The sequence below is a fragment of the Engraulis encrasicolus genome, chromosome 2, assembly GCF_034702125.1.
Source record: "Engraulis encrasicolus isolate BLACKSEA-1 chromosome 2, IST_EnEncr_1.0, whole genome shotgun sequence".
NCBI classification, from domain to species: Eukaryota; Metazoa; Chordata; class Actinopteri; order Clupeiformes; family Engraulidae; genus Engraulis; species Engraulis encrasicolus.
The window spans coordinates 51,743,375-51,770,228 of NC_085858.1; the positions used below are offsets into that span (position 1 = coordinate 51,743,375).

Sequence of the window (26,854 nt, forward strand, 5' to 3'; positions counted from 1 at the left end):
GCCACCAGTGTGTCGGCCAAGTACACGGTGGCAGACGAGTCCATAGTAGTGCGAGAGACCCCCCTCCTCCTCGACACATCCACCACCACATCCACATCCTCCTCCTCCTCCTCCTCCTCCTCCTCCACTTCCTCCTTCCCTGTCTGACCTTGGTGTGACCTTTGGTGTGATTTGACCTCTTTGACCTCTGTAGAAGGGAGGGGGGAGAGAAAGAGGGGAAGGGATTTTGTTTGGATTTGTGTGTTAATTGTGTCCACCACTTGTACACTAAATGAAACCATAACAATAAACATGGAGGTGTTTTGTAACCCCAGTGGCTTTGTTAAGAGCAGTCCTTAATCTCAGAAACATTCATCCTTCCCTCATCCTTGGTCCACCATAAACATTAGTTACAGGCTTAACGAGAGATTTTTAAAACGTTGGTTATTCTGTTAGCTACCTTAGCTACCTAGCTAGTTAGCATAAGCTTAGCCACATTCTGTTAGCGCTGAAGTGTGGTGTCATCAACGGCAACTGTAAAATATTCAGTGAAAGCAAACAATAATGGGTTATACTTCATTTCAAGTGGTGTCATGTAAATTGGCGTAATAATGACGTGACACATTATTGATGCATATGACTGTTGCCATAATGTGTTCAGTTTTGGGAATGTCAAGTTGACATTGTTTGGGTGTCATGACAAAAAACGAATGATGGTTATGACAACAGTAATAAGCATCAATAGTTTGCCATTAATGTTCCTGACCTGGGTCATGTAATTCCTATGACAGTTACATGACACCCATATGTGAACCTTTTAAAGAAAGTATTACCCATGCGTAGGGTGACCAGATTTTTGTAGTCTGAAACCGGGACACTTCGTGCGTGACTGAAGGACAATATTTGGCGGGCGGGTCTGGGGGTCCTCCCCCAGGAAAATTTGTACTTTTTAGATGCCATTTCCTGCATTCTAATCAATTTTAGAGGGAGGAATGACAAATAGCAACTGACTCCTTCAGACTTTCTGTGCAAGCGCTGGCTGCCATTAATTGTGGCCGGTAAACATACATCTTTTCCATATATTTACTCCAATAGACATGGCGCAATGTAGTGGGTGGCCAAAACCGGGACATATTTGTGTCCCGAGAGGGTTTGCTCGGGACCTGGGACACACAACTCCAAACCGGGACTGTCCCGGTCAAACCGGGACGTCTGGTCACCCTACCCATGCGGAATAATGAAGCTAGTTTATTTTCATTATGAATGGCCTTGCCAATTTGTCAAACAGATTAGATACATCTTGGCCCGAGTGACAAAAGAGCATTATTTTACGGCTGCCCCTTTAAAATTATCTGAAGCGTCAGATCTGAGAGCAGTTCAAAGGTTGCGAAGTTGAAGGTTCCTTGTAGTCATGCGGTAACTCAGCTGCTGTAAAGTCATGCGATTGTTTTACACTGCGCCACATGAACCAAAGGTAGTCAGACGCTAGTTTCTGCAGCCAATATTGACAATAATTGTTAAACCCCTAATGTGAAGATTTATATGACATACTCAGCTAAATCTCCATTCTGAAATATTATCATTAGTGTTTTTTGATTGTAATACCACAATGCATATATTTACTGATCAATGATGATTGCAGGTATGGTTACAGTCCAATGTATACTTTGTTCAAGAAGGACCATTAAAATAGTACTAAAATTACGTTAAAGGGTCTGAGTAACTTCTGGATTTGTCTTCTTACCAGTTTGCTTATAAATCACTCTTTCAAATATTTCTTTCATAAATGCTCTCCACAAACCCAATGCCTATATGTGAGTCTGTGTGCTGTGCTTGTTTCTGTGTTGCTGTTATGGCAGTTGGTAGTTGTGTGTCACCTTCACTCCTTCACCGTTTTCCTCCTCCTCTGTCCCAGCACTTCAAGTGTCCTGTCTGTCCTCCCTTATCACTTCCTGGGTGTGTTTTGATGTGATGCAACAGTGGGTGTGTGCTGTTTGCATGAGGTGTGCTGTGCCGGTGTGTGTGTGTGCGCGCGCTCGTGTGTGTGTGTGTGTGTGCGCGTGCGTGTGTGTGCGTGCGTGTGCGTGTGCGTGTTGTTCCTCAACTCTCTCCCTCCTCCACCTCTCGTCTGTAGCCCTGCTGCTGCTAGCAAACACTCCGCAGAGCGCAGCAGAGCCAGCGGCAGCTCAGTCAGAAAGCAGCAGCATCCACATCCTCTTGCCTCGCTCTCGCTGCCCTTCCAGCAACCGTTCCCTCCCTCCCTGGAGGAAGAGGCCAAGCAGCAGCTCAGCCATGCCCAGGCCGAGGCCTCTCCTCTGGGCTGGGAGGGTGGCCAGGCTGGCCCGCTGGCCGCTTGGGCGTTAGGGCTTCAGCAGCAGCTGCAGCAGATGTCTGCTGAGCAGGATGGCAGGTAAGGAGGTCCTGCTTGGCCCTTACTGCTGGCAGCATCCCTGTCACTCATCCACGACCTCCAACACCCCAGCTCCAACCTTTGTCACTCCCCCCAAAACATTCTAGAGCTAAATAACTAAATCTGAAAACCCAGAGTCAGTCTGATGTTGTGAAAGCAAAAGTGGTAAAATTCCAGTTGACAGTGCTGTCATAAGTGTGACATGACAATGCCATAACAGTCATGAAAGTGTCATAAGCATTATGTCATTGTAATGTTGTCATAAAGTGTCATTTGTCTGTTATCATAAGGTGACACTGTTGTTTATTGAAGAGTGTAAGCAAATGTTAGCTGCAACTCCATCCACCTATACAAAAGGAAATGTTTTCCCAATGTTGTCATGACAAAGATAACCTCTGGTAATGTCATACTGATTAATGTGAAGTTGTCATGACAACGACCATTTCTAGTAATGTCATTGATTACTGTCAAGTTGTCATGACAAAGATATTGTCTAGTAATGCCATTTTGATTAATCTCAAGTTGTCATGACAAAGGCAACTTCTGGTAATGTCACTTTGATTAAAATCAAGTTGTCATAATAAAGACAGCCCAATTTCAACTTGTCATGACAATAGCCAAATTACACTTACTGAAAAGTCCTAACACTTATGACATTAGCATAATGTTTATGACAATTTTATGACACTGTTGTGACAGTGTCATGTCATGCTTATGATGGTACTATCACGTAAATTGGTACCAAAAAACAATTTTGGTTACGATCCTTGACCTTCGAATTTTGTTAAATTAAGCAGAAGGGTGATATATCCACCAAGTCAAACTCTAAGTCAGGTAGATGTAACGGAAGCCAACTAACAGAGTGTGGCGTAGAACATTAGTAAACCTCCCTACCGAAACCCCAATACAGTGCGGTAGCGTTGGGGTATCGGAACGGCCCTTTAGCTCAGCGGTCTCGTACTGTGCCTCCCATCGCTGAACCGATGTAGTTTACGAGGTGGTGAGTTCGCGGCCCTGAGGGGGACGAACTGCGCGAGAACACCTCTGTCTCAGTGGTGCCGTTGACCCGGGATGGGAGTGAGGTTTAGGGAAGAGAGTATAACGTAGGCCAACTAGCAGAGTGTGACATGGAACGTTAGTAAACCTCCCTCCCGAAGCCTCAATACAGCGCAGTAGCGTTGGGCTATCGGACCAATCTTTTAGCTCAGTGGTATCATACTGAAAGTGAAAAGTGAAAGCCCATTGGGAAACTCCAACTCCCATTGTCATTGTGACACAGCACTCCACAGCACACAAGTGAACTCTGCACACTGCACACGACGAAATTGCATTTATGCCTCACCCGTGCAAGGGGGCAGCCCTCAGTGGCGCCCCATGGGGAGCAGTGCGGTGGGACGGTACCATGCTCAGGGTACCTCAGTCATGGAGGAGGATGGGGGAGAGCACTGGTTGATTACTCCCCCCACGCCACCAACCTGGCGGGTCGGGAGTCGAACCGACAACCTCTGGGATGCAAGTCTGACGCCCAAACCGCTCACCCATGACTGCCCATGTGTGTGCCCATGACTGTGCCTCCCATCGCCGAACTGATTTAGTAAACAAAGTGGTGAGTTCATGGCACTGAGGGGGACAAACTGTGCGGCAACACCTCCGTCTTATAGACAACAAATTAGCCTTGCTAGCTAATTCTGAAACAAAATCTAAGACTATTTTTAAGCATCCTGCTCCTAGTTCAGCAGTGCTCCAACAATATATTACACAATCAAAGACTCAGGAAGTCAGTAGTAAATAGCAATGTCTGAAGTTGCTTCGCAGTGTCATAATAGTTCATGTCACAATATACCGTATGTTTCACGCTTAATGCTAGCCTACTGCTACTCAAGAGTTTGCTACATTGGTTCACTGTAGTCTGAGACACGCCCACTTCTGGTATAAAGCTCTAATATCACTGGCTGTATCACGTATCAAAACAACCAACCCAATCAAGAAGGTGAGGCCAACTCATGAACACGTCTAAAGTACTGTAAACTACAGTATAATCGATTTTCTTCAGTTCCTCTTCCTGAATTGTCATGAAATAACATTCATCATTCGTTCTTTGATATGTCACAAGAGCAATCATCAAAGCACCCACATTCACTCCTGCAACATGCCAATGAATGCACCTAAAGGCTGGAAAATCATGAAATTCGGAATGGCAAGTTAATTCGGAATGGCAAGTTTACACACAGTGATCTATTGACTCTCTCACCAGTCATTTCCTGGGTCTCAGATGACCCTGGTCCTCTGATATGATCTTGGTCACCTGCTCCTCCTCCTCCTCCTCCTCCAGTCTTCATCCTGCTGATACGTTGGCTGCCTCCTTGTACCGTGGCACTGGTATCCACATCTACTGTATTTAGCCCCTTGTAGTCTCTGCTTCTCTTGCCGTAGCGTTTGTCTGTTTGCCTGCTTCACTCATATAGCCTGTGCGTTTGCGTGTATGCCTGTGCTTCTCTCCCTTTGTGTGTGTGTGTGTGTGTGTGTGTGTGTGTGTGTGTGTGTGTGTGTGTGTGTGTGTGTGTGTGTGTGTGTGTGTGTGTGTGTGTGTGTGTGTGTGTGTGTGTGTGTGTGTGTGTGTGTGTGTGTGTGTGTGTGTCTGTTTGGTGTCTCATGACCTCCTCACATGCCATGCCTGGTCACTTTAGCCCGGCCTGAGTCACTTCTCTATCCTGCTGGCCCAGCTGTGTTGCGATGCCATGGCTGTACGACCACGTAGCTCTCTGCCTGCCTGCCTGCCTGCCTGCCGGCTCCGACTGACCCTGAGTGATTAACTCATTGAGTGCCAGCCATTTTCAAATTCAGACCGGGGGGTTGCCTGTTTTTTTTTCAACATTTGAATGATTTTTCAAGAGCCATAAAAAATTGAGTTCTTTGTCCATGTGAACAACAAACATACCAGATAAACGTGTTAGGCCCCACCCCCCATAAAAAAACGCAATTGACTTGATATCAAGTCTTTGGCACTGTGCCATACATTCTGAAAAGACTCGTTTTCAAGTCCATGGCACTCAAAGAGCTACAAAGAAGCACGTCTTAATTGTTTGCCACTCACATGCGTGGGTTTAAATATGTTTGCCCTGAACCCTTTGTACTGATTCTTCTCTAGCAGTAACCTTTGTATCGGTGTGCTTGTGTTTTTAGCCTAAAGCCATCCGTCCATGAAGTGATGACACCATACTATGATGATATCATCACACAGTACATTATACTACACATAGGCACAGTGTTTTTTAACTAACAGAGACCCTTAACCTCCGTTTGCCTTGTGAAGCATGTGATTTGACAAAGTCGCGTTTTTGTCTTGTGTCATATCAATACAGTAGATGTATGTTTTTGTCATGTGTCTTGTCTCCCCTCCTCTCCCCTCGTCTCCTCCTTGCCTTGTAGCGTGGGCAGCCGAGAGAGCCTGACCTCCATCTGCTCCAACTCCTCCAACTCCACTCCGCAGCAGCCCCAGAGGAACGGACCCCCAGGGACGGGAGCCTCCACTGGAGGGACACCCAACCAGCTGAGCGCAGGAACCCCAGCATCTGGCACCAAAGGGCCCAGCCCCATCATCAATCGTAGAGGTCAGAGCATCTTCTGATGTGTCAGTGTAATGATAATGTTGGAAAAAAATCTTAGTCTTCATATTAATCTCTGTTTTACTACAGATTATGTGTATATTATCATAGTGCAGGTTAGAGAGACTAAATAGATGCAGACGAAAATAAATAGAAGCCATTATTCACAAGCCATCAAGAGAATGACCTCTTTGTAAACAGTAAACAGGTGATTTCTACCAGTACGTAATATCTGTCTGTCTTTTCTTCTGTCTTTTTTGCTTGTATTCCATATCTTGTTCTGTCTGTTGCCTGGCTGTCTGTCGGTCTGTCTGTCTCTCTGTCTGTCTGTCTGTCCTTGTCCACCTGCCGGTTCACAGGCACAAAGAAGCAGGCTCCAGCTCCTCCCAAGCCAGCCCAACAGAGCAGCACCCCGACGCCCCAGCCGGCACCCACTGCCTCCACCTTCACCCCATCAGTCACTCCATGCCGGCCCGCCCCAACCCCTAACCCCAACCCCAACCTCAACTCCTCAGGACCTGCACCCTCCCCCCAGCCCACAGCCTTGCCCCGTCGCCAGTCCACCTCCCAGATGCCCCTGCACGCCCCCAACCACCCGCCTCCTCAGCCCCCACAGGCCCCTAGTAGTATTGCTGTTGTTGGAGGTGGAGGTGGTGGTGCTGCTGAACCAGAGCCAGAGTCTCCCAGCACCCCCACCCCACCGGACACTCCTCCCCACGACACAGGCTCCTTACCCAGGCCCAAGCCGGCCCCCAGGCCCAGAGCGCGGCCCAACGTCCCTCCGCCACCCAACCCCCCCACCAATGGAGTCTGCGGAGGCTCAGCCTCCAAGATCATCACAGGTAAGGAGAAAGTCGTGGCATGATGCTTAAGGACATGATGGGTTTAGGGGTATGGTAGCTGTTGGGCATTGAGTGATTTGTATCAACATTTTTTACAGTCACAGTATGTGTAACACATGTGTATACGTTTCAACATTACACACAGATTCACTCATGCATAAATCACACCATTTGAACATACTGTAAATGTGAAACACATGCAACACACATATCCTACTCCCAACTCATACCAGCACCAGACCACTTCCAGTTCCTGTGGCCCCACTGACACAAATAGATTAACGTGCATGGGCAGACATGTAGACACACACACACACCACGCACGCGCACACACACACGCACGCACACACACACACATTGTAGAGGAGCTGAGGAACTGCATGTTTTCAGTTCTGCAGTCTCTCAATCTGCCACTGAGTTGAGATGTTCAATTGACCTACACGAGCTGCAGGAAATGTGCTGCCACAATTTGACACACAACACCCTGCCTATTGAACACCACAACCTGGTTTATTTTGCTGCTCGAAAAACTGACAATGTACAATGTCTGAAGTTGAAAAACAGACTCGTTACAATACAAAATGTAGTCTTCATAATGAAACATTGTATTGAATTAAACCTGATTGTTTAGTTCTTTGTGTAGCAACTTCTAGGGTGAAAGGGGTCTATAATTATGTATTCACAACATAACATGTCTTAGAATCAAACTGAATGCATAGAACTTCAGAATATCAGCTTCAAGCAGAGATTAAAGGGATAAAGCTGGTTCATTAGGATAATAAACTGTACAGGCAATCATAATGTACAGTAGCATTACTTTGAATCAAACTGATTGTAGTACTGTTGCATCTGTGAAGACACCAGCATTGGGACTACCAGCATTGTCATTTCCTTTTCCTCATCGCTCATATGGTCATCATCAGTGCGAAATGCTCTGAGAAACCACACATGCTCTTAACCACCTTTGTTCTGGTCATCAGAGTACAAAAATAATTTTCCTTTAACTTGCCATCTTTCTGTAATTGAAGACAAATGAGTCTAACTCTAACTCGTCCATTCCATCAGAGAAATCTGATGTAGGCCTTTATAAGTTAATAAATATGGATATTAGAGAGGGCAGAGCTGATGTCCCCTCTCCATAACACAACATTATTTCTTTCCCTTTCAAGACATTTGCATGCATTTTCATTGTCTCAGATGACATTATGGAATGGGGGATTTTTTGCATTGTCTTTCCAACAACCATGGAAAAGCCTCACCGTGCCAGCCAGACACTTTCCCCTCTCCTCCTCTCCTCCACACCCGCTTTTCCATCATTTCGAAAAATTCCCCCTGGTCTTAGCACATGACACCTACCGCAGCCTATCAGCCTGCATGCAGTCCAGCCACAACACTCCTCCACCCACGCACCCTGCCACTGTCCTCATCCCTCCATCTCCACCTGCTCTGATCCCTCGTTCCTAACCGTAACACTTAACAGTCGTATCCCCGGAGATGTGCCTTGTGGCTCTAAGCATGGGGACCAAAAAACAAATAAACAGCTGTCTGATTAAACTCCAGTAGCTCCCCACTGCCTGCACCTTTGCACTGCAAATGCCCTCTGTGAGATGTCACTCCTGTGTCTGTCTGTTGTACTCTGTATGCGATTGTCTTGTCTGTGCGATTTGCCCCTGCTGTTAGTGAATGAGTGAGTGTGAAGTGCATGTGGTGTGACGTGTGAACTGTTGCCATGTTCCAGATGTGTGATCCGTCGCGCGGCCTCCAGAGGCGAGGCCCAGAGGGAGGGGCCATGGTAAGCAGGAAATGATGAAAGCGGGTTGTTAGCACTGGCTGCTTAGCAAATGGCTGCATGCATGCACACTGCTGTGGACTGTACTGTGTGAGAGCATGGAGAATGGGGTGAATGAGGGCACAGGAGGTGTGTTTCAAAGGGGATGTCTGTGTTGGAAAAAAGTGTGTGTGTGTGTGGGTGGGTGTGGGGGGGGGGTGAGAGAGAGAGAGAGAGAGAGAGAGAGAGAGAGAGAGAGAGAGAGAGATGGGGAAGGATGCTGCAAGAGAAAGAGTGAATGTGAATGTGACAGAGAATGAAAGTGAGAGAGATATATATTCCTGTGAGAGAGATGCCATCCCTGCTTCTACTAATGCCACCTGCCCTCACTATACTGTGCGAGATGACAGAGCCACAGTGTTATGTGTGTGTGTGTGTGTGTGTGTGTGTGTGTGTGTGTGTGTGTGTGTGTGTGTGTGTGTGTGTGTGTGTGTGTGTGTGTGTGTGTGTGTGTGTGTGGGTGGGTGGGTGTCTGGTAAGCGCTTGCCTGTGCTATAGTATGTAGTAGTAGTCCCTGCCTCACTAACCTGCTACCCCTTAACTGCATGGAAGCATCCTGTGAGGAAGCACCTTTCAGCACATGAGACAAGAGGCGAGGACTCCCAGGAAGATCCATATTATCATACGTATCTCCATTATATCTCGCTTCCTGAAAGTTGAATTAACATAAAAAATTTAAAACGTTTATCAGGACTACAAAAACAACTCCATGGATTCTCCAAACTTCCATGTGTGGAGGCTGTATTTAAGATTATTTCATTTGATAAATGCATCTACTGTCTCTTCATGAAACAGGTTTCTCTTCTGCTCTTGTATTTGAACGTGGAGAACACTTACTTTCACTGCCCTCGCTACACATTTAAGCTATCGAACTCCAAATTTCAGTGATTGCCCACTTTGTCTTAGTGACTATCAGGTCACGAAAAAATATACATCATGTCGTGTGTGTGTTTCTTGGATTGGTGTACATGCTGAAACAAACAGTATATTATCACTACTTCGGTATGTGATCTGTCAAAGTAAGTGTTCCCTACCTTTTGGCTTTCAGAATGACGCTAAGCAGTGTCAGGCTTAAGGCCTGTCCACACCAGCACGGAATTTCCGCACAAATATTCACAGCGAAAATCGCAAATTAACAAACGCTTGTATTCTGATTACTCTGCGCACACCAAAAAGCGAAAATCCGCAGCGCAGAAAAATCTGCTTTCCTTGCCGGCGTGGACAGCCCTTTAAAGTGGATTTCAGTCAAAGTCATCTAGCGGCTGAATTCCATCCAGCGCTGTGATGAGAATTCTCTGTTACCTGACTTCACTGACATTCCTCTTCTGTGGAACTGGGACTTGAGCTATGGAAAGATGGGGGACTGTAAAATGAGGTATGCATTATGTGACATAGCCCCTCTGACCTGATTCTTGTGTCATTGATCTAACAGAAGGGGATCTGAAGAGTATGGGGAGGGCCCTCATTCCCGACATCAATATGGACCAGGCTCCGGCCCCTGACCCTCCTTCCCCAGACCCTGAGCTCCAACCAGAAAGCACAGCCCTGTGACGGACATGGCTGTCTAGCCAATCACACTCCTTACTTTCCACAAGCCATCAGAATAGAACTCATCTTACTTGCCAACCCCGCTAGTGTGTACTGTATTGTCTGCTGCCCCAGCAGGAGGTCTGGGCTGGTAAAAAGCTGCACTGTACACACACACACACACACACACACACACACACACACACACACACACACACACACACACACACACACACACACACACACACACACACACAGTAACATACTTACAGCTCTGAGGATGCCATGGACCTACAGGACCTTCAAAGCTGCTACTTCGTCTGGATCTGGGATTCCTTTCTGATGGATGTGAATTTTGTTGATATCTGTAATTCTAGGTATTACTTCAAGTGTTCTGCTCTTACACACACACACTCACACACATGCACGCACGCACGCACGCACGCACACACACACACACACACACACACACACACACACACACACACACACACACACTTTTATTGAATTATGAATGATATTGAATGTTGCCAGTGGCTTTTTCTCTTATTAACGCATTATATCATTTTCATATAAATGTCACCACTTTGTGTTGTGGTGCATTTTGTGTTTTTAATGTGTGCCTTTTATGTGAGGGTTTTTAAAGTGGGTAAATGAAAGTAAGATGACCAAAGGCAAAAGCTAACCTGCAATGTGAGTACATGCCCCATAGTCTGCTTCTTTGGTTATGCCTAACACACACACACACACACACACACACACACACACACACACACACACACACACACACACACACACACACACACACACACACACACACACACACACACACACACACACACACACACACACACACACACACTGTGAATACACACGCACAGACACACACACACAGACACACACAGACACACACACAGACACACACACAGACACACACACAGACACACATTTTAATACATTCCATCTCCCCGTAGAGCTTAGGACATACGCATATGGAGCCTTTATGGAAAGAAGGAAAATATCTTCAGTGGCCACTGTAGAGAATCTTGTCATATTTGTCATATTTGTACAAAAGGGTGGAAAAGAATAGGATTTTATTTTTCAGTGCAATTTATTTAGTTCCCAAAATACTGCACCGGGCTAATATGAAAGTTTGTGATTGTGAATGTATTTTCTTTTCACTTGAATATAAAACATTTAAGTATTTGATTATATAGATTGTTCTCTTTGAAGTTTTTTTTCCCAGTCATGTGTCTGTCCAATTTGTTTTGACAATGTGGCTTTGGTTAAGCATCAGTTAACCTTTGAAATGTGATTTTCAATGAGTATTTGAACAAAAGAATGTCACATACCACATCATTGTTTCACTCACTTTTCGTCCAAACGCCAAAGGGGTTTAGGGTTTAGTAACTTAACAGTGCATGTTTGTGTGTGTTTGATCTGGACAATACTTTGTTTTGCGGTGATAGTGTTAAAATGTATCTTCCTGATTAGGTACAATGATACAACATGTAACAATACGTAAAACCACATAGTAGGGTTGTTGTTATATACATAAAATCTGTCACGACGGTTCAGCTGTGTCTAATAATTATTATTAGAAGGATACTAGAGCAGTTCTATGGATATGACGAGAGAGAAAACTCACAACTTTTAAGGGTGGTACTGGGCTCAAGGAACGCTGTCGAGCGAGCGCAGAGGCCATTCAGAATGAATGGGTTGCGCTCACTAGACAGCATCCCTTGTGGAACCTCAGGCATGGGTCAAATAGCGAGTGGGGCAGCTGCTCATAGACCGGCTGTGACGATACATTGTAACCCTGTCACCGTAAAGGAAAGTGTTATCTTGATGGGCATGTTTGAGGACAATCAAAAGTCTAAATATTATGTATAGAGTACCCTGGCTAGGTAAAAAACAAAATAGGATTGTTTTCTGGTGTTCAAAATTTGTCCAACTTATTGTGTGCAAGTTTTTCCTCTTGTCCTCTTTGGTGGCCTCCCGCCTCATGATGTGAGGTTCAACATCATCACTGATCAAAGTTTTTATTCAATGTCTTGAAAATGTAAAGGTCATTCTCTCATTTGCAATCAGGAACTGGAATGGGAGAAAGCCCCCAGTAGTTGAGAGTGGAGAAATGTTGTTTTCCCCATGGCAGCGGGGTGATTTTTAGGACAGAGGCAACAGAAAATGTCAGGAGGACACTGGCTGACTTGCACCCATATTGCCTACAATGGGACAATGGTGACATGCAAATGGTGTGTTTGCATCCAAGTGTCATTTGTGTGAATGTTGACGGTTAGTGTTGGGTGTGCCAGGGAAGAGGGCATCGTATCCTCAAGGACATCCCATCATGGACATTATTTGTTATGGCCAAGAGACATAACATCAAGAGTTGTTTTCTTACATACTTTCACTGCACTTTCTTTTTTGATCTTTTTAAGGTTGTCATGGTGAGGGATTACAGTGACCAAAGCTGTGTTTTATTTACTAATCTTTTCCAATTCTATGCACATTCAATTTAACCTGTAAAAATGCTTGAAAGAAGTCCATTTTAAAAAATCTGTCTTTCAAGTTATGATTGCCTACTTTGTACTGCTATTAAAACGTGATCTGAAAAGTTCCAGTTCTTTTGTTTGGGATTCCTCTTGTAAGTATTCACACATGGAAACATGGCTACCCATACATGCGAACTTGATGTATTGTTAAGAGCAGTGATTATTTACGTAGTAATGACCCTGTACCTTCAACTTGAGGAGTTGTGAGGTAGGGTGTAGGACATGAAATAGGAGATGTAACACAATATATCATCCATTTATAAAGTATTGAGATCCATAAGAACAGATTGTGGCAATTTGACACTGAAAATGGTTCCTATGCCCCCATCTTTTCACAGTTTGTTTCTCTTTGTACACTTCAAGTTTGAGGTAAATCAGTGAACTGCAAGCTAATCATGCTTTTGACAAGGGTGTTGATTTTATAACGATTGCCAAGTAATAAATAAAGTGTGCTGTCATCAATCCTACTTTTGGCACATGATGACATTACAAAGTTCATACTTAACACACACTTTCTTCACAGACACATTCACAGTCATTATTTACAAAAATGATGATTAATGAACAAACTTGTTCAGCTACGCCACCTTCAGGCTGTTCCCAGACTGCACTGGCAATCTACCTCTCACAATTCAACACGTCTTCCCTCAAGGAGAATCATAACGTTATCACATTACTCATTTACAACTCATAAATAAAATAAAATTCCTCTTCTATCTCATGTCGGCAGTTTCACCACTAACCCTGAGGCGTAATTCCAAGTAGGTGGTTCAGTAGTACATCAGCCAATAAAAGAGCCTGAGAGCCTGGATCCCTGATTTTCTTAAATAGATGATGTGGGCAGGCTTCCTATTAGCATGTTTACCTCTTTCTTTACTTCAACACTTCATCTCTTAACAACCATGTAGTTGGAATACCCCCCATCCGCCAGGAAAAACACCTCAAAGTAAGGGATCGACTTCCGAAAAGAACAGTCTTCAGAATAGAACAGTCGCTATTCTGTATGGATGTGGCATTGTCAGTCGCTATTCTGTATGGGTGTGGCATTGTCCTTCATGAGACTGTCCCAGACCTCATGCCCAGTAGGCGATGAGGAAGACGGCCACAGACAGGCAGATGATGAGGTTGGCGTCCACCATGGCCCTGGTGCAGCTGTCCTCCTCCAGGGAGGCGATGGTGGGGGCAGGTGGGGGAGGAGGGGGTGCGGACGAGCCCCCCTGGGGCTTGTCCAGGCCACACAGCCACAGGCATGTCCTCTTCAGACGAGAGCCACCACCACCGCCAGGCTCGCTGGACTGAGTGGATGCAGAGCCTGTGGAAGTGGAAGTTACGAGATGAAATGAGAAGTCAACAGGAGTTAAATACAAGGAGTACAGAAAAGTAACACCATACAGAAAAAGAAAACGTTATTTATCGGCACTGGCTTAAATAAATATAAGTTAGAACGATAAGTAAATCCTTCCAGCTTCAGAGAGACATAAAAACATACAGTCCCAGGAAAAAGTTTGTACACCCTTTGAAATTTCTTACCTTTCTGTCAAAATAGGTCATAAAACATGGTCTGATCTTCCCGGAAATCACAGGAAGGAACAACCAGAGTCTGCATTAACTAATTCAACCCAAACATTTACAAGTTGTCATATTTTCATTGGCCATAAGATGTAAACATTCACAGGACAGCAAGGCATAAGTAAGTACACCCTTGCATTCAATAGGTTTTAACCCTAAATTAATCGCAATAACCTCAACCAGATGTTTCCTGTAGTTGCAGATCAGACTAACAAAACAATCTGGATGTATCTGGTCTCCCTCTTCTTTTGAAAACTGCCTCTCGTCAGCAAGGTTTGTGGGATGTCTGGAGTGCATAGCTTTCTTGACTTCATGCCATATAATCTCAATTGTTTTTTTGTCAGGGCTTTGACTGGGCTATTCCAGAATGTGTATTTCATTATTATGAAGCCATTCTAAAGTCGATTTGCTTCTAAAGTATGGGTTGTTGTCTTTTGTGCTTCAACTGTGTGACAGACTACCTCACTTTTTTTCTGTAAAATATTTCGATAAACTTTTGAGTTCATTGTTCCACTAATAATAGCAAACTGAAAAGGGCCTGAGGCAGCAAGGAAGCCGCATATAATGATGCTCCCGCCACCATACTCAAAGGTGGAGATGATGTTTTGGTGAAGGTGTGGTTCTCCAGTTCTCCTCCAAACGTTACATTGTGTGTTCCCCTGAAAATTTCAACGTTGGTCTACAGAATATTTTGCAGTAATTCTATGAAGCATATAAATGCTTTTTCGCAAACCTCAAAGGTGCAGCAATATTTTTTGGACAGAAACCCCATTCATTTTAGATTGGCAGAATGAATCCCATTTTTAGCTATTCTTGGTTACATCTCCTCTTCTGAGTATGGTGGCAGGAGCATCATTATATGCGGCTACCTTGCTGCCTCAGGCCCTTGACAGTTTGCTATTATCAGTGGAACAATGAACTCAAGTTTATTGTGATATTTTACAGAAAAAATGTGAGGAAATCTGTCACACAGTTGAAGCACACAAGAGTATCGGTCCTGAAATGTGACAACAACCCATACTTTAGAAGCAAATCGACTTTAGAATGGCTTCATAATAATGAAATACACATTCTGAAATAGCCCAGTCAAAGCCCCCAATTGACATTATATGGCATGAAGTCAAGAAAGCTATGCACTCCAGACATCCCACAAACCTTGCTGACGAGAGGCAGTTCTCTAAAGAAGAGGGAGACAAGATACAAACAGATTGTTTTGTTAATCTGATCTACAACTACAGGACAAGTCTGGTTGATGATATTGCAACTAACTGAGGGTTAAAACCTACTTAATGCAAGGGTGTACTTACTTATGCCCTGCTCTCCTGTGATTGTTATGGCCTTATGACCAATAAAAATATGATAAAGTGTAAATGTTTGGGTGGAATTAATTAAAGCAGACTCTGATTGTTCCTTCTTGAGATTTCCGGGAAGATCAGACCATGTTTTATGATCAATTTTGACAGAAATGTAAGAAACTTCAAAGGGTGTACAAACTTTTTCCTGGGACTGTAATGAGAAACAGAGAGAAAGAGAGAGAATAGTTAGACACTGAATACAGGGTGTGATGTGGGAGCTAGCTCTGTCTGTGCTGTAAGCTCTCTCCCTTGGACGCCTGAGGTCATATTCACCAAAATAGCCACTAAATACTTGACCGCCAAAAACCTGTCAGTCACATAATAGAATCATGACTTGGCTTCTAAAGTACTCTGCTGTTATGTGTCATTGCCGAGGTGTGTTTAATACGTAAGTGTGTTTTTCGGCACAGTTAAAATAAACGGTGTATCAGAATTCCCCTCGTGTCTCCTCTCCTCCTCTTACTCTCTCGCCTCTCACTCCAGTCTACTCCAGCTCAGCCATACCTCTTCTCTGCTCATGCATTGCTCCATTAGTGCCATGTTTCTCTGGACTCTCCTTCACCTCTGCTGGGAGCGGTGGGGCCTCCGTGTCTGTTTGAGTTGGCTCCACACTCTTCTTCATGCCATCAAACCGGCTGAACCATGTCAGGCCGCTGATCTATACCGTGATGACATTGGGGCACAGATGGGTTCAGGTATTAGTCACAATCTCAAAGGGGAGTTATACAAAGTTGTCCTCTTTGGTGAAAAGTGGAAAATGGGGTGTCGATATTTCAGAATAAACTTAGATAGTCCAGTTAGATGAGTATAGAACACTACGGAGAGTGAAAATACTCTAAACAGTGGAGTCACAAGTCAGAGTAAAATTCTGCAGCATAATTTCAACTGCACAGCTATTAATATTTACACAATATCGAGTGGAATTAACTCTGCAAATGTATATACACTAACCAAAGAGTAAAATTAACACAATATTTGAGTGGGACCCAATGTTACCTGAAACAATGGTATTTTTACTGTGTGGGCTTACAGGTTGAATGCGGAATTGTGTTTCTCGTTTGAAATAAAGCATTACAGTGCATTATGATCAGAAAATTAACAATTGGGTAACCAATTCAAATGCACATGTAAGCAGGGTTGACACCTTCAGGTAAAAAGTGTTTCTCAGTACAGTAGAAAAACCCTTTTCGCAAGTGCAGCATACACAGAACATTTTAATAATTTACACTGGTGGGCCCTGAAGATATCCCAAGTGGGCCTTGATATCATTTTCTGAAACCCAAAATAATATTTGTGCATGTTTTGCTGTTGACTATTTATTTGAATTGTTAATTGGGTCTGAGATGGGCCCTGAACCTTTGTGAAAATTTCAAGCGGGCCCCAAGTTGGAAAAGGTTGGGCGTAGCATAAACCCAGTGAAAATTACTGAAAATCAACTATCTAGATGTTGAATTAACCATGTAAAATTCACTGTATAGCAGAATAAGGGTCTTGTTTTCTGATCCCACTTGTGAGCCCTCACCTGCTCCGGCAGTGGCTTCTCCGTGGCCAGGCTCACACACACCACGATGATGGTTGTGATGGCCGACAGCATCATGGAGAAGTACAGGTAGTGGACGTATTTGACCACCGCTGGACGGGTGTCCTCCTCGTAACACAGGGGAGTGGGGTAGACAAAGTCCAGAACCATCCGCACACAGCCGATGATCAGGCCTATTAGCAAACCCCAAAATGCACCCTGCCGTACCATCAGAAACAAAAAAGATAACTGTTACATCTCTGAAAGTGATTAACGGGAAACAATGCCAATTTCTACTCCTTCAGGGTAATTTCTGTGTAGTAGTTATGACAGGTCCATCAATCATGTTGCAGTAGATTGCTGTGACTTTTTCTCCCCTTTTGCATTTTTACATTTACATTTTTAATTAACTGAATTAGGAACAAGTCCAATTATATTGTTTTTGTAGAACCCCCTTCAAATGGATCACATGGATTTCTACTTTATAGATTTATTCACTGTTAAGAAAAATGTAGCATTAATTCAACTCTTAGACAGTACTCTTGGACCAAACACACTCTATGATCGCACACTGTTTAGATAATCTTGTTAAGTGTTAAATTAACACTGTGTTTTTAGAGTGTAGTTTTTTGTTACGTCGAGTCATGTCATATGAAGTTGCCTCCACAGTACAGCTACAGCTACAGGTACTGCACCTTCTCATTGGTTCTCTTCCAGAAGCAGCCTGCGATGAAGACTATGGAGACGGGTGGCTGGAGGTAGGTGCTGATGGCCTGGATGTAGATGAACAGCTGGCCGCCCTGACTGGCCTGCACCAGGGGGATCCACAGCACCGACACCACCACCAGCACCAGCACAAACACTCTGGAGACAGAGAGAGGAGACACACATAAGGCTCTTTTCCACAGTGACTCGGCCGCCACTTTTTGCTTTTCGATTGGGCATGACGCAGCTCAATTGTAAAGCAAAAAGTGGCGGCCGAGTCACACTGTGTCGAGCTGTAGCCCTACCACCACAAAACCGGCAGTGGAAAAAAGCCTATACAAACTTCTCAATCTATTTCAGAGCAATGTGTATATTTCAAAACATGGGCACATGTAAAAGGCAAAGCAAAAAACAAAAAGCCAAAAACATGCCTCAACCGAGATGCAATTTCAAAGGTGCTATTCTCAATAAGCTCTTGTATACTGTGTTGTTTTGCCTGTGCTCCAGCTACAGTGCACTCAAAGATGTGATCAGAAAGAGGTGTGTCAGTGGGGAAATGGTCATGGGGAGCTCACCAGTGGTGTGTACAGACATTGCCTTTACTAGTCTATAGAGGCTATATGGTATATCGGACCATTATTGTCACATGAGTTTATTTGTCAAGTATTAGATGATCATGTCAACATGAACCAAAGTACGTTGTGACAAAAAACCTCCAAAAGAAAAACTTTCAAAAAGGGCATTTTTGTCCAGTTGGGCAAAGGGAGAGGTGCTTTAGCACCACCTTGTCCCTGCTATCTGTGCACACCTATGGAGCTCACATTAATGGGAACATAACTGTCTGGCATGAACAGAGCCTTTTTTGATCCATTGAGGATACTGCCAAAGCCTGACGCACCACTTGCTTTCACTCCAATGACCCCGTTGTCTTACCTGCCCACGATCATGAGTTCCCACTCGGAGGCCTGCTTGCGGAGGTGCCTCCACAGGTCCATGGTGAAGATGGTGCTGGAGCTGTTGAAGATGGAGGTCAGGGAGGACATGAGAGCGGCCAGCATCACCGCCATCATTAGCCCCCTCAGACCTGACACACAACAGACGGACACAATACATGTTGTGGTAATACAACACCCAAAGAGTAAAAGCAACTAAATCAATGATTAATTAAACTCTGTAAACGCATAATAGACCTATATTTTGGTGGCTAAGACTTTCATTTACCTACAGTAGAGAAAAAGAATAATGTGTGCATACTGCATACATATATACTATGTGTGACTGAGTATGTAAGATTTGTGAGTGTGTTTGTGTGTGTGTGTGTGCATGTGCGTGTGCGTGTGTGTGTGTGTGTGTGTGTGTGCGTGTGTGTGTGTGTGTGTGTGCGTGTGCGTGTGCGTGTGTGCGTACGTGCCTGCGTGCATGTGTGTGTGCGTGTGTGTGTGTGTGTGTGTGTGTGCGTGCGTGCGTGCGCGCGCGTGTGTGTGTGTACAGTTTGTGTGTGTTACCATTGGGGAGCAGCTCCATCACAAGCTTGGCATAGGCAATGTCTGAGCAGCCCACTGGGTTTCCACACACCTCTTTACACAGCTCTGGAGTAGCACATGCGACCTCATCTAGATACACATGCACGGGAAAAGAAGAGGTTGGACTTTGTCTGACAATGTCACAAGGAAGGGGTTGAAATGTAAAAATGCTACTGAGCGGATAATGAATACAGTACACCATCAGGCACAGTTTTTTAAAGTCATCTGCGTGCTAGTACTAGTCATCACTTAAATAGGAAATATTCACAATCTAAATTCTGAGGGCAAGGGCATGGTAAGATAGAACATGTACAGTAAGACAGTCTACAGCAGTTTGTAGCTTCAGGTTGGTTGTGGAATGCTCACCAGTGAAGAGTATTCTGCTGATCATGCCTGGTAGCACCATCATGAAGAAAGGCAGGACCTTCAGGTAGGCAGCAAGCAGGGAGCCTCCTTTAGCATGGACCAGGTTCTTAGCTGCCAGAGACCGTTGCACTATAACCTGCAAATGCAAATCACAGTGCTGGTTAGGTTACAGGTCGGTATGCATTGAAGCCAATGCTCTGTTGACTAGTAGGCCCTCTGAGTACTTGGTGTACAATAAAGCATGTTTGGCATGTGGTAGCGGGCATCAGTCCTAGGTTGCTTTAAGCGGAGATCAGGCAGGATGAGATCTGCTTGCACCCCCCTGGTGCAATCAATTCAATCAATCAATCAATCAATCAATCAATCAATCAATCAATCAATCAATCAATCAATCAATCAATCAATCAATCAATCAATCAATCAATCAATCAATCAGTCAATCAGTCAATCAATCAATCAATTAATCAGGCAGTCAATCAATCAATCAATCAATCAATCAATCTATCTATCAATCAATTAACCAATCAATCAATCCGCCAGTCAGTCAGTCAGTCAGTCAGTCAGTCAGTCAGTCAGTCAGTAACCATTCAAAACTAACCAAAAAAAAACATTTGTCTGGTGCCAGTGTCTGAGACTGACCTGGTCGGTGCACCAGTACCACATGGATGGGATGGTCATGCCCACAATGACCCCAGGCCAGGGCAGGTCAGAGGTGACGGGGTGGCGGAACAGGTGGAAGGCGTCCTCGCGCGGGATGCCACACGTGCTGTTGGGCACCGTCACCGAGGGGATGGCAGAGTGGTAGCCATCTAGGAGAGCCTGAAAGCCTCCCACCTCCTTGAAGCCTGCATATAGGAGTGGACACACAGACACAATTGAACAAACAAGTACAGAACCACATGTGCACACAAACAGAAGTGCACACACACACGCACACACAGACACGCACGCACGCATGTGCACACACACACACACACACATGGACAAGTACACAAGACACAAGTACCCAGACACACAGTGAGCCAGTATTAAAATGTTACAATTATGATAACACTCGTTTAATATGCTTTCAAAGGAAAATGTGATTCAGCAGTTTGTTACACAAATTGCAATACATTCATTTACAACATGGACTTTCACTAGCTGTTGCTACATCTTGTAACATTATCAAAGAGTAAAAGTGAACGTTGCGGTCTGTTTCATGTTTGCGTTTGTGTGTGTTCTCCTTCCAAGTGGATATGTTTCAGGTAGTGCTGCTCGATTATGAGAAAAATCAGTATCACTATTGGCCCTGCTGTGGCTAAACAGTAGTAACCTGACTCTCGCGCATAAGTGTAACGAAGATGCACGAAGCACTCGGGGTCTCGCGAGAGCCAGGCTAAACAGTAGGGCACTGGGTTACTATGCCGCCGACCTGGGTTCGATTCCCGGCCCAGGTCATGTGCCGATTCTTCCCCATCTTTCTCTCCCCATTTGCTTTCTGTCCCATTCTTCACTATACTGTCCAAATAAAGTTGAAAAAAAAAACCCAAAATATATATTTTTTAAATTAAAAAATTATCACGATTATTTCAGTCAATACTGACAATATTTCTTTTAAAGACAGGTAATTGTTTGTTGGGTAAAGTATTTATACATAAAACGATAGATTTGAAAAAGTTGAAATAAAGAGTCTTTAAAAATTATGTTAGATATTATTGTAAAATAGAGTGTGTAATGGCTTGTGAAACAGGTAAAATCATGTATGCAGATAGGTGGTCTAATATAAAACATGGAGAAGGATGGCTTTAGGTACCTTCATTTTTCTCTTTTTCTTACTTCCTTTCTTCTTTTTTTCCCTTTTTGTTTAGTTCAGAAATGTTTAAGGTATAGAAATATCAGCGCAAAAGTAAGATATAATTCCTTCCTGGGATGGGGGTGGGGGTTGGGGGGGGGGGGGTTGTGTTGTTTAATTAATATATATTTTGAAGTGTTGGGGGGCACACAGATTGGTTTTGTATTTGTTTTCTCCTGTCTTTCCTTTTTTTCTGTAACCTTTTATTATCCTTTATTATATATTACATTCTGTTGTTGTTAAAAGAAAAACTTAATACATTAATTTGTTAAAAGGGAAATTAAACTAAATAAATAAATACTTTTTTTTTTTTTTTAAAAAGGAAGACAATGTAGGTCCCCCATAAGGGGGGGTGGTGGTTTGGGTTTAAAAAACAAAAAACAAAACAAAAGACAGGTAATTGTGCTACAGAATTCACAATCTTCCGTCCCTTCAGCAGTGTGAGTAGAGGAACACACCATAGAGGAACACACAGTGATGTTCTACTCACAATGACTCAAATGGAGGGGAATGTATTGCGGCTAGCGTAACCTACCTTTTGGCAGTAAAGTCAAATTACAAAAAGGTTGTTTCAACTTGATATTATGAAATTTGATATTGTTTGACAGCAATATTGCTATCACAATATAAATTCTATATCTTGCACAGCCCTAGTTTCAGGGTCACTCACTGAATCCCATGAGTGTCAAGGCACCACCCAGCATGATGAGAGTCTGCACTGCATCGGTGTAGATCACAGCAGCCAGGCCACCTGGACAAACACAGACATCAGTTGGAGGTGGCATGATTCTGTACAGTGACTACTGAGAAAGTATGACTGGGGGGACTTTTAAAATGAGAAGAACTACAAATGTATACAAGCACAATACACACTCCTCTCCCCCCTCTCTCTCTCTCTCTCTCTCTGTCTCTGTCTCTCTCTCTCTCTCTCTCTCTCTCTCTCATACACACACACACACACACACACACACACACACACACACACACACACACACACACACACACACACACACACACACACACACACACACACACACACACACACACACACACACACACACACACACAGAATAGCCAGCAGAGAGAGCAGCATGAATCACCGTAAGGTGATGGAGCAGCCAGCATATGACACAGCGCCAAACGACACACACACACAACACAAAAGAAGGCTGCAGGACACTGGGTATAAACACACACACAGGGACAAACAAGCAGACACACACACACGCGCGCGCGCGCACACACACACACACACACACACACACACACACACACACACACACACACACACACACACACACACACACACACACACACACACACACACACACACACACACACACACACACACACACACACAGATTACAGTCTGGGATTGACAAGTGACTAGAATAAGGGTTAGGGTTGAGGGTGTATTGAGGGTAGTCAAGGGCCGCCAATCTCCATACCTGCCACGGTGTATAGAGCTGTGATGCTCAGGAGCACCACCACGGCCACGTAGATGTTCCACTGCAGGGCCAGCTGGATGAACACCGCCCCCGCATACATGTCCACCTACAGGGAAACCCCTTACCAAAATTAACCATGGTGAACCACAGTTTTCATAGTTCTTTGAGCATGGTTTGTGACAATGGTTTAATCATGGTTTGACGATGGTGTAACCCCTTTGCTAAGAGCCCATGTTATAACCCTTCTGTCACCAAAATTGTAATGGCTATGTCTTAACATGCTACTTAAGGCCCTCGGTACTGTCCTAGCAATGTTGTGATGATGTAGTTGAGTATTTTCAGCAAATAGTGCACAGGCCTGCCGGCGACCCCATCTGCACAAAGAGGCTACCTACACCTTAACGAAAATGAACCATGGTTTTACTATGAAAACGAACCAATGTTTGGCATACATGTCCACGTACAGGACAACCACAGGACAGACACAGGGTCTGCTTAACGTCAATATTCATCACGGTATGGGCATCAACAAAAATAAAAGTCAAGAGCTCATTTTGAATACATGCATGAATTGAAAGGCTTATGACTACAACGTATTTTAGGTATGGATCACATTATCATTAAACTTTTTTCTTTACTCACCGATATCTTTGTGAAGATGTAAATAAATAAGTACAAAACAGCAATGAATAACTGTATTCTCTTGCCTCCAAACCTTCTCTGGAGGTACTCGGGCATGGTGGTAACCTGCAAATATGACATGAGATGTAACACTGCACACACTGCAATATGGTAAACAGAAGGGAACACAAGGACTGCTGTGTGTGTGTGTGTGTGTGTGTGTGTGTGTGTGTGTGTGTGTGTGTGTGTGTGTGTGTGTGTGTGTGTGTGTGTGTGTGTGTGTGTGTGTGTGTGTGTGTGTGTGTGTGTGTGTGTGTGTGTGTCTGTGTGTCTGTGTGTGTGTGTCTGTGTGTGTGTGTGTGTGTGTGTGTGTGTGTGTGTGTGTGTGTGTGTGTGTGTGTGTGTGTGTCTATGTCTGGAATAGGTCATGCCTTACCCCTGAGGCTACGTAGATAGGCAGATAGAGCCAGCCCAGCAACAGTACCATCAGAAGGCCCTTAGAGATGAGCAAGCATACACTTAGACATATTACATATATAGAACAAAAACACATGGTCACATTGAATTCATATTTCGCCATTTAGACACTACTGTATATCATCAAACTTTTAATTCACTCTGGGATTAACAGAATTACTCTTCTAATACACATTGACGTTATTAGATAATCATCAATACTTGTAGCTTGGAATTTACACACATACACACAGCTAACAGTACAACTAATATAACTTAACTTAACTGGTACTACAAAACACATACCACAACATTCAAGTCTGAACAAAAAACACGCACACACTCAACATAATGCATTTGTAATGTCCCTTTACATGACTCTTAGCAGACATTTTGCCTCTGATGGGCGGCTACTCACATTCCACTCATAGGCCACGGCTCCGATGCCAGCAGCGGCCCCTGAGCCTGCCAGGCCTATGAAGTGCCCACTGCCCACGTTGCTGGCAAACAGAGAGGCTCCCACCTGCACCGGGGGGCACACATACAGTATAAAGAACCTGCCTGCAAGTGTGCTACATTGTTTTGTATATCACTTACCGGTACATAACATACATAGTTAATGAGTTATTGTGGATGGCTTGGGAATGTAAATTTGAATTCCTTCACTTGAATTCCTGGCGTGCACTTGACATTACTATAGGACTCATGAGCATCTAAACATTCAACAAGAGTGCAGCATGTAGTTGTTTTTGCATCGTAATAGGTGATGGATGCTAAGTTTGACGTACTCACCGGCCACCACGTCATGTTTTTGCCTGCGAGGAAATAGCCACTCACAGTGCCTCGCTTAGTTCTCCACATGGACTACAGAGAAAGGAAACAGTGCAAGAAGCCAACAATCAATAATTATCCTTCAGAGTGATATAAAAAAAATAAAAAAAAGTAATTTTGTAGCAAGGCATTTGGAAAAGACCAGACTATCTTTATTGTCCATTTTTTTATCTGATCTTTTATGTTATTATTTTATACTCTTATGAAATAAATGTAAAATAAAAACAAATATGAAGTATTTGTTTTTATTTTATTTTCTTATTCTGTGTATTGGTTACAGTCTATGGGAAATGTTCAGAGGTCTTTTTGCTATGTTGACCTGTGTCCCTGTCTAAATGTTGTTTTATTATCAGGCGTCTGTTCTGAATGTTTCTAATACCTGCTACAACCTAATTTCCCTTTTGGGAACAGAAAAACTTGAACTTGAACTTGAGGCAGACTTACCCACAACCCTACGGCCAGCACCACCACAAAGTAAAGGACGAGCACCACTATGTCAGCGGTGGCCAGTGACTTTGGAGCAGTCCCACCAGACGGGGTGGTGATGGGGCTCTGCGTGGACTCCATGTTGACAGATGTCCAACGCCAACCAATGGGTTTTATAGTAGCTGGGATCACCTTCTGCACTAGAATTAAGGGAGGAGAGACACCCTCCTGAACCATGCAAGGTGTTTCCAGGTGTTTACACGTTACAGACTACAGCCAACTGCTTTTATGCTCACATCTGAGTATCCAGGGACGAACAAGGAGGCGATGTTTACATTCTAGCAGACTAATAAACAATGAGGCAACCCTCACAGAACATACAGATAAAGACCACAGAGATGGCATGGCACGTATTGTAACAGAAAACTCGGTAACACTTTCTATGAAGCCCATATCTATAGCGCATTATGAGCACATTTATAACAAATTAAAATGCACATTATAAGTACTTACAACGCATTACGACTACACCGATGATGTTTCATGATGCTTTATGTTAACAGTAATGAATAACCATGAATCTAGCTTATAATACTTTATAAATCCAAGGGTATTATGAGTGCTCATGACTGGATATAAACTACAGGCTGCCTGATGAGGCTTACAGTACATTATGATGCATTATAGATGTGCATTATACAGTGCATTATAGATGCATCCATATGAACTTCACTTTACTTAGAGCACACATTGACGACTTATGATCTCACATGAAACATTATAGCATTGTATGAGCCCTTATGACAGTTTATCATCCAGGTCTGTGCATAGAGGGGTATAGGTACTCAAAATGTACTATAAGCCCCATCAGGCAACCTGTAGTTTATAGCCAGCCATGAGCACTCATGACACCATTGGATTTATAAAGCATTATAAGCTAGATTCATAGTTATTCATAACTGTTAATATAAAGCATCATGAAGCATTATGAGTGTAGTCATAATACGCTGTAAGTAATTATAATGTGCGTTATAATTTGTTATGAATGCGCTTATAATGTTGGCTTTAAGTAAAGTGTTACCGAAAACTCTGCAACAGAAAACAGCTGGATAGACACACACATCAGTGCAAAGCGAAGTCTACACTTTACAACAGCAAACATCAGTGGATGTCTCCAGTTTGTTGTGACTTGCAACAAATAAAATACAAAGATGTACCCACTGTCACAATACATATGCATGTAAAACACGTACACACAAACACAGACGCAGAAATAGATATATACAGATTGAGAGACAACAGGGGGTGGGCAGAAGCAAAGAGCATGGAGAAATATTTAGACAGGGGACTTACCTCAGTGAAAATCACAATCTGATCTGATCCCTCTCCCAGAGTCTCTCTCTCTCTCTCTCTCTCTCTCTCTCTCTCTCTCTCTCTCTCTCTCTCTTCCTGTGT

The 26,854-nt window shown here is 43.8% G+C and overlaps 2 protein-coding genes across 3 annotated transcripts in view; one reads left to right on the plus strand and one right to left on the minus strand.

Moving 5' to 3' along the window:
• Positions 1-10,632, plus strand: part of arhgap17b (Rho GTPase activating protein 17b) — a 53,216-nt gene extending 42,584 nt beyond the window's left edge. Inside the window, exons 17-20 of one of the 2 annotated variants that reach the window (XM_063190647.1) lie at positions 5,819-6,000; positions 6,354-6,836; positions 8,575-8,628; positions 10,097-10,183. In XM_063190647.1, coding sequence (XP_063046717.1) covers positions 5,819-6,000; positions 6,354-6,836; positions 8,575-8,582 — 673 coding nt within the window. In that variant the 3' untranslated portion in view covers positions 8,583-8,628; positions 10,097-10,183. Of the gene's footprint in view, positions 1-5,818; positions 6,001-6,353; positions 6,837-8,574; positions 8,629-10,096 lie in introns of both variants that reach the window. The other variant, XM_063190641.1, reaches the window with a different exon arrangement.
• Positions 10,633-12,969: 2,337 nt separating this feature from the next.
• On the minus strand, positions 12,970-25,627 carry slc5a11 (solute carrier family 5 member 11). Its single transcript, XM_063190660.1, has 15 exons — positions 25,418-25,627; positions 24,935-25,006; positions 24,561-24,665; positions 24,123-24,182; positions 23,708-23,812; positions 23,066-23,171; positions 22,288-22,368; positions 20,423-20,628; positions 19,784-19,919; positions 19,400-19,507; positions 18,828-18,978; positions 17,885-18,053; positions 17,193-17,408; positions 16,175-16,328; positions 12,970-14,058 (listed from the first exon to the last, which is right to left on the minus strand). Exons 1-15 carry the CDS (start codon positions 25,538-25,540, stop codon positions 13,820-13,822), a joined length of 2,031 nt encoding a protein of 676 aa, XP_063046730.1. The 5' UTR covers positions 25,541-25,627; the 3' UTR covers positions 12,970-13,819.
• Positions 25,628-26,854: the final 1,227 nt, after the last annotated feature.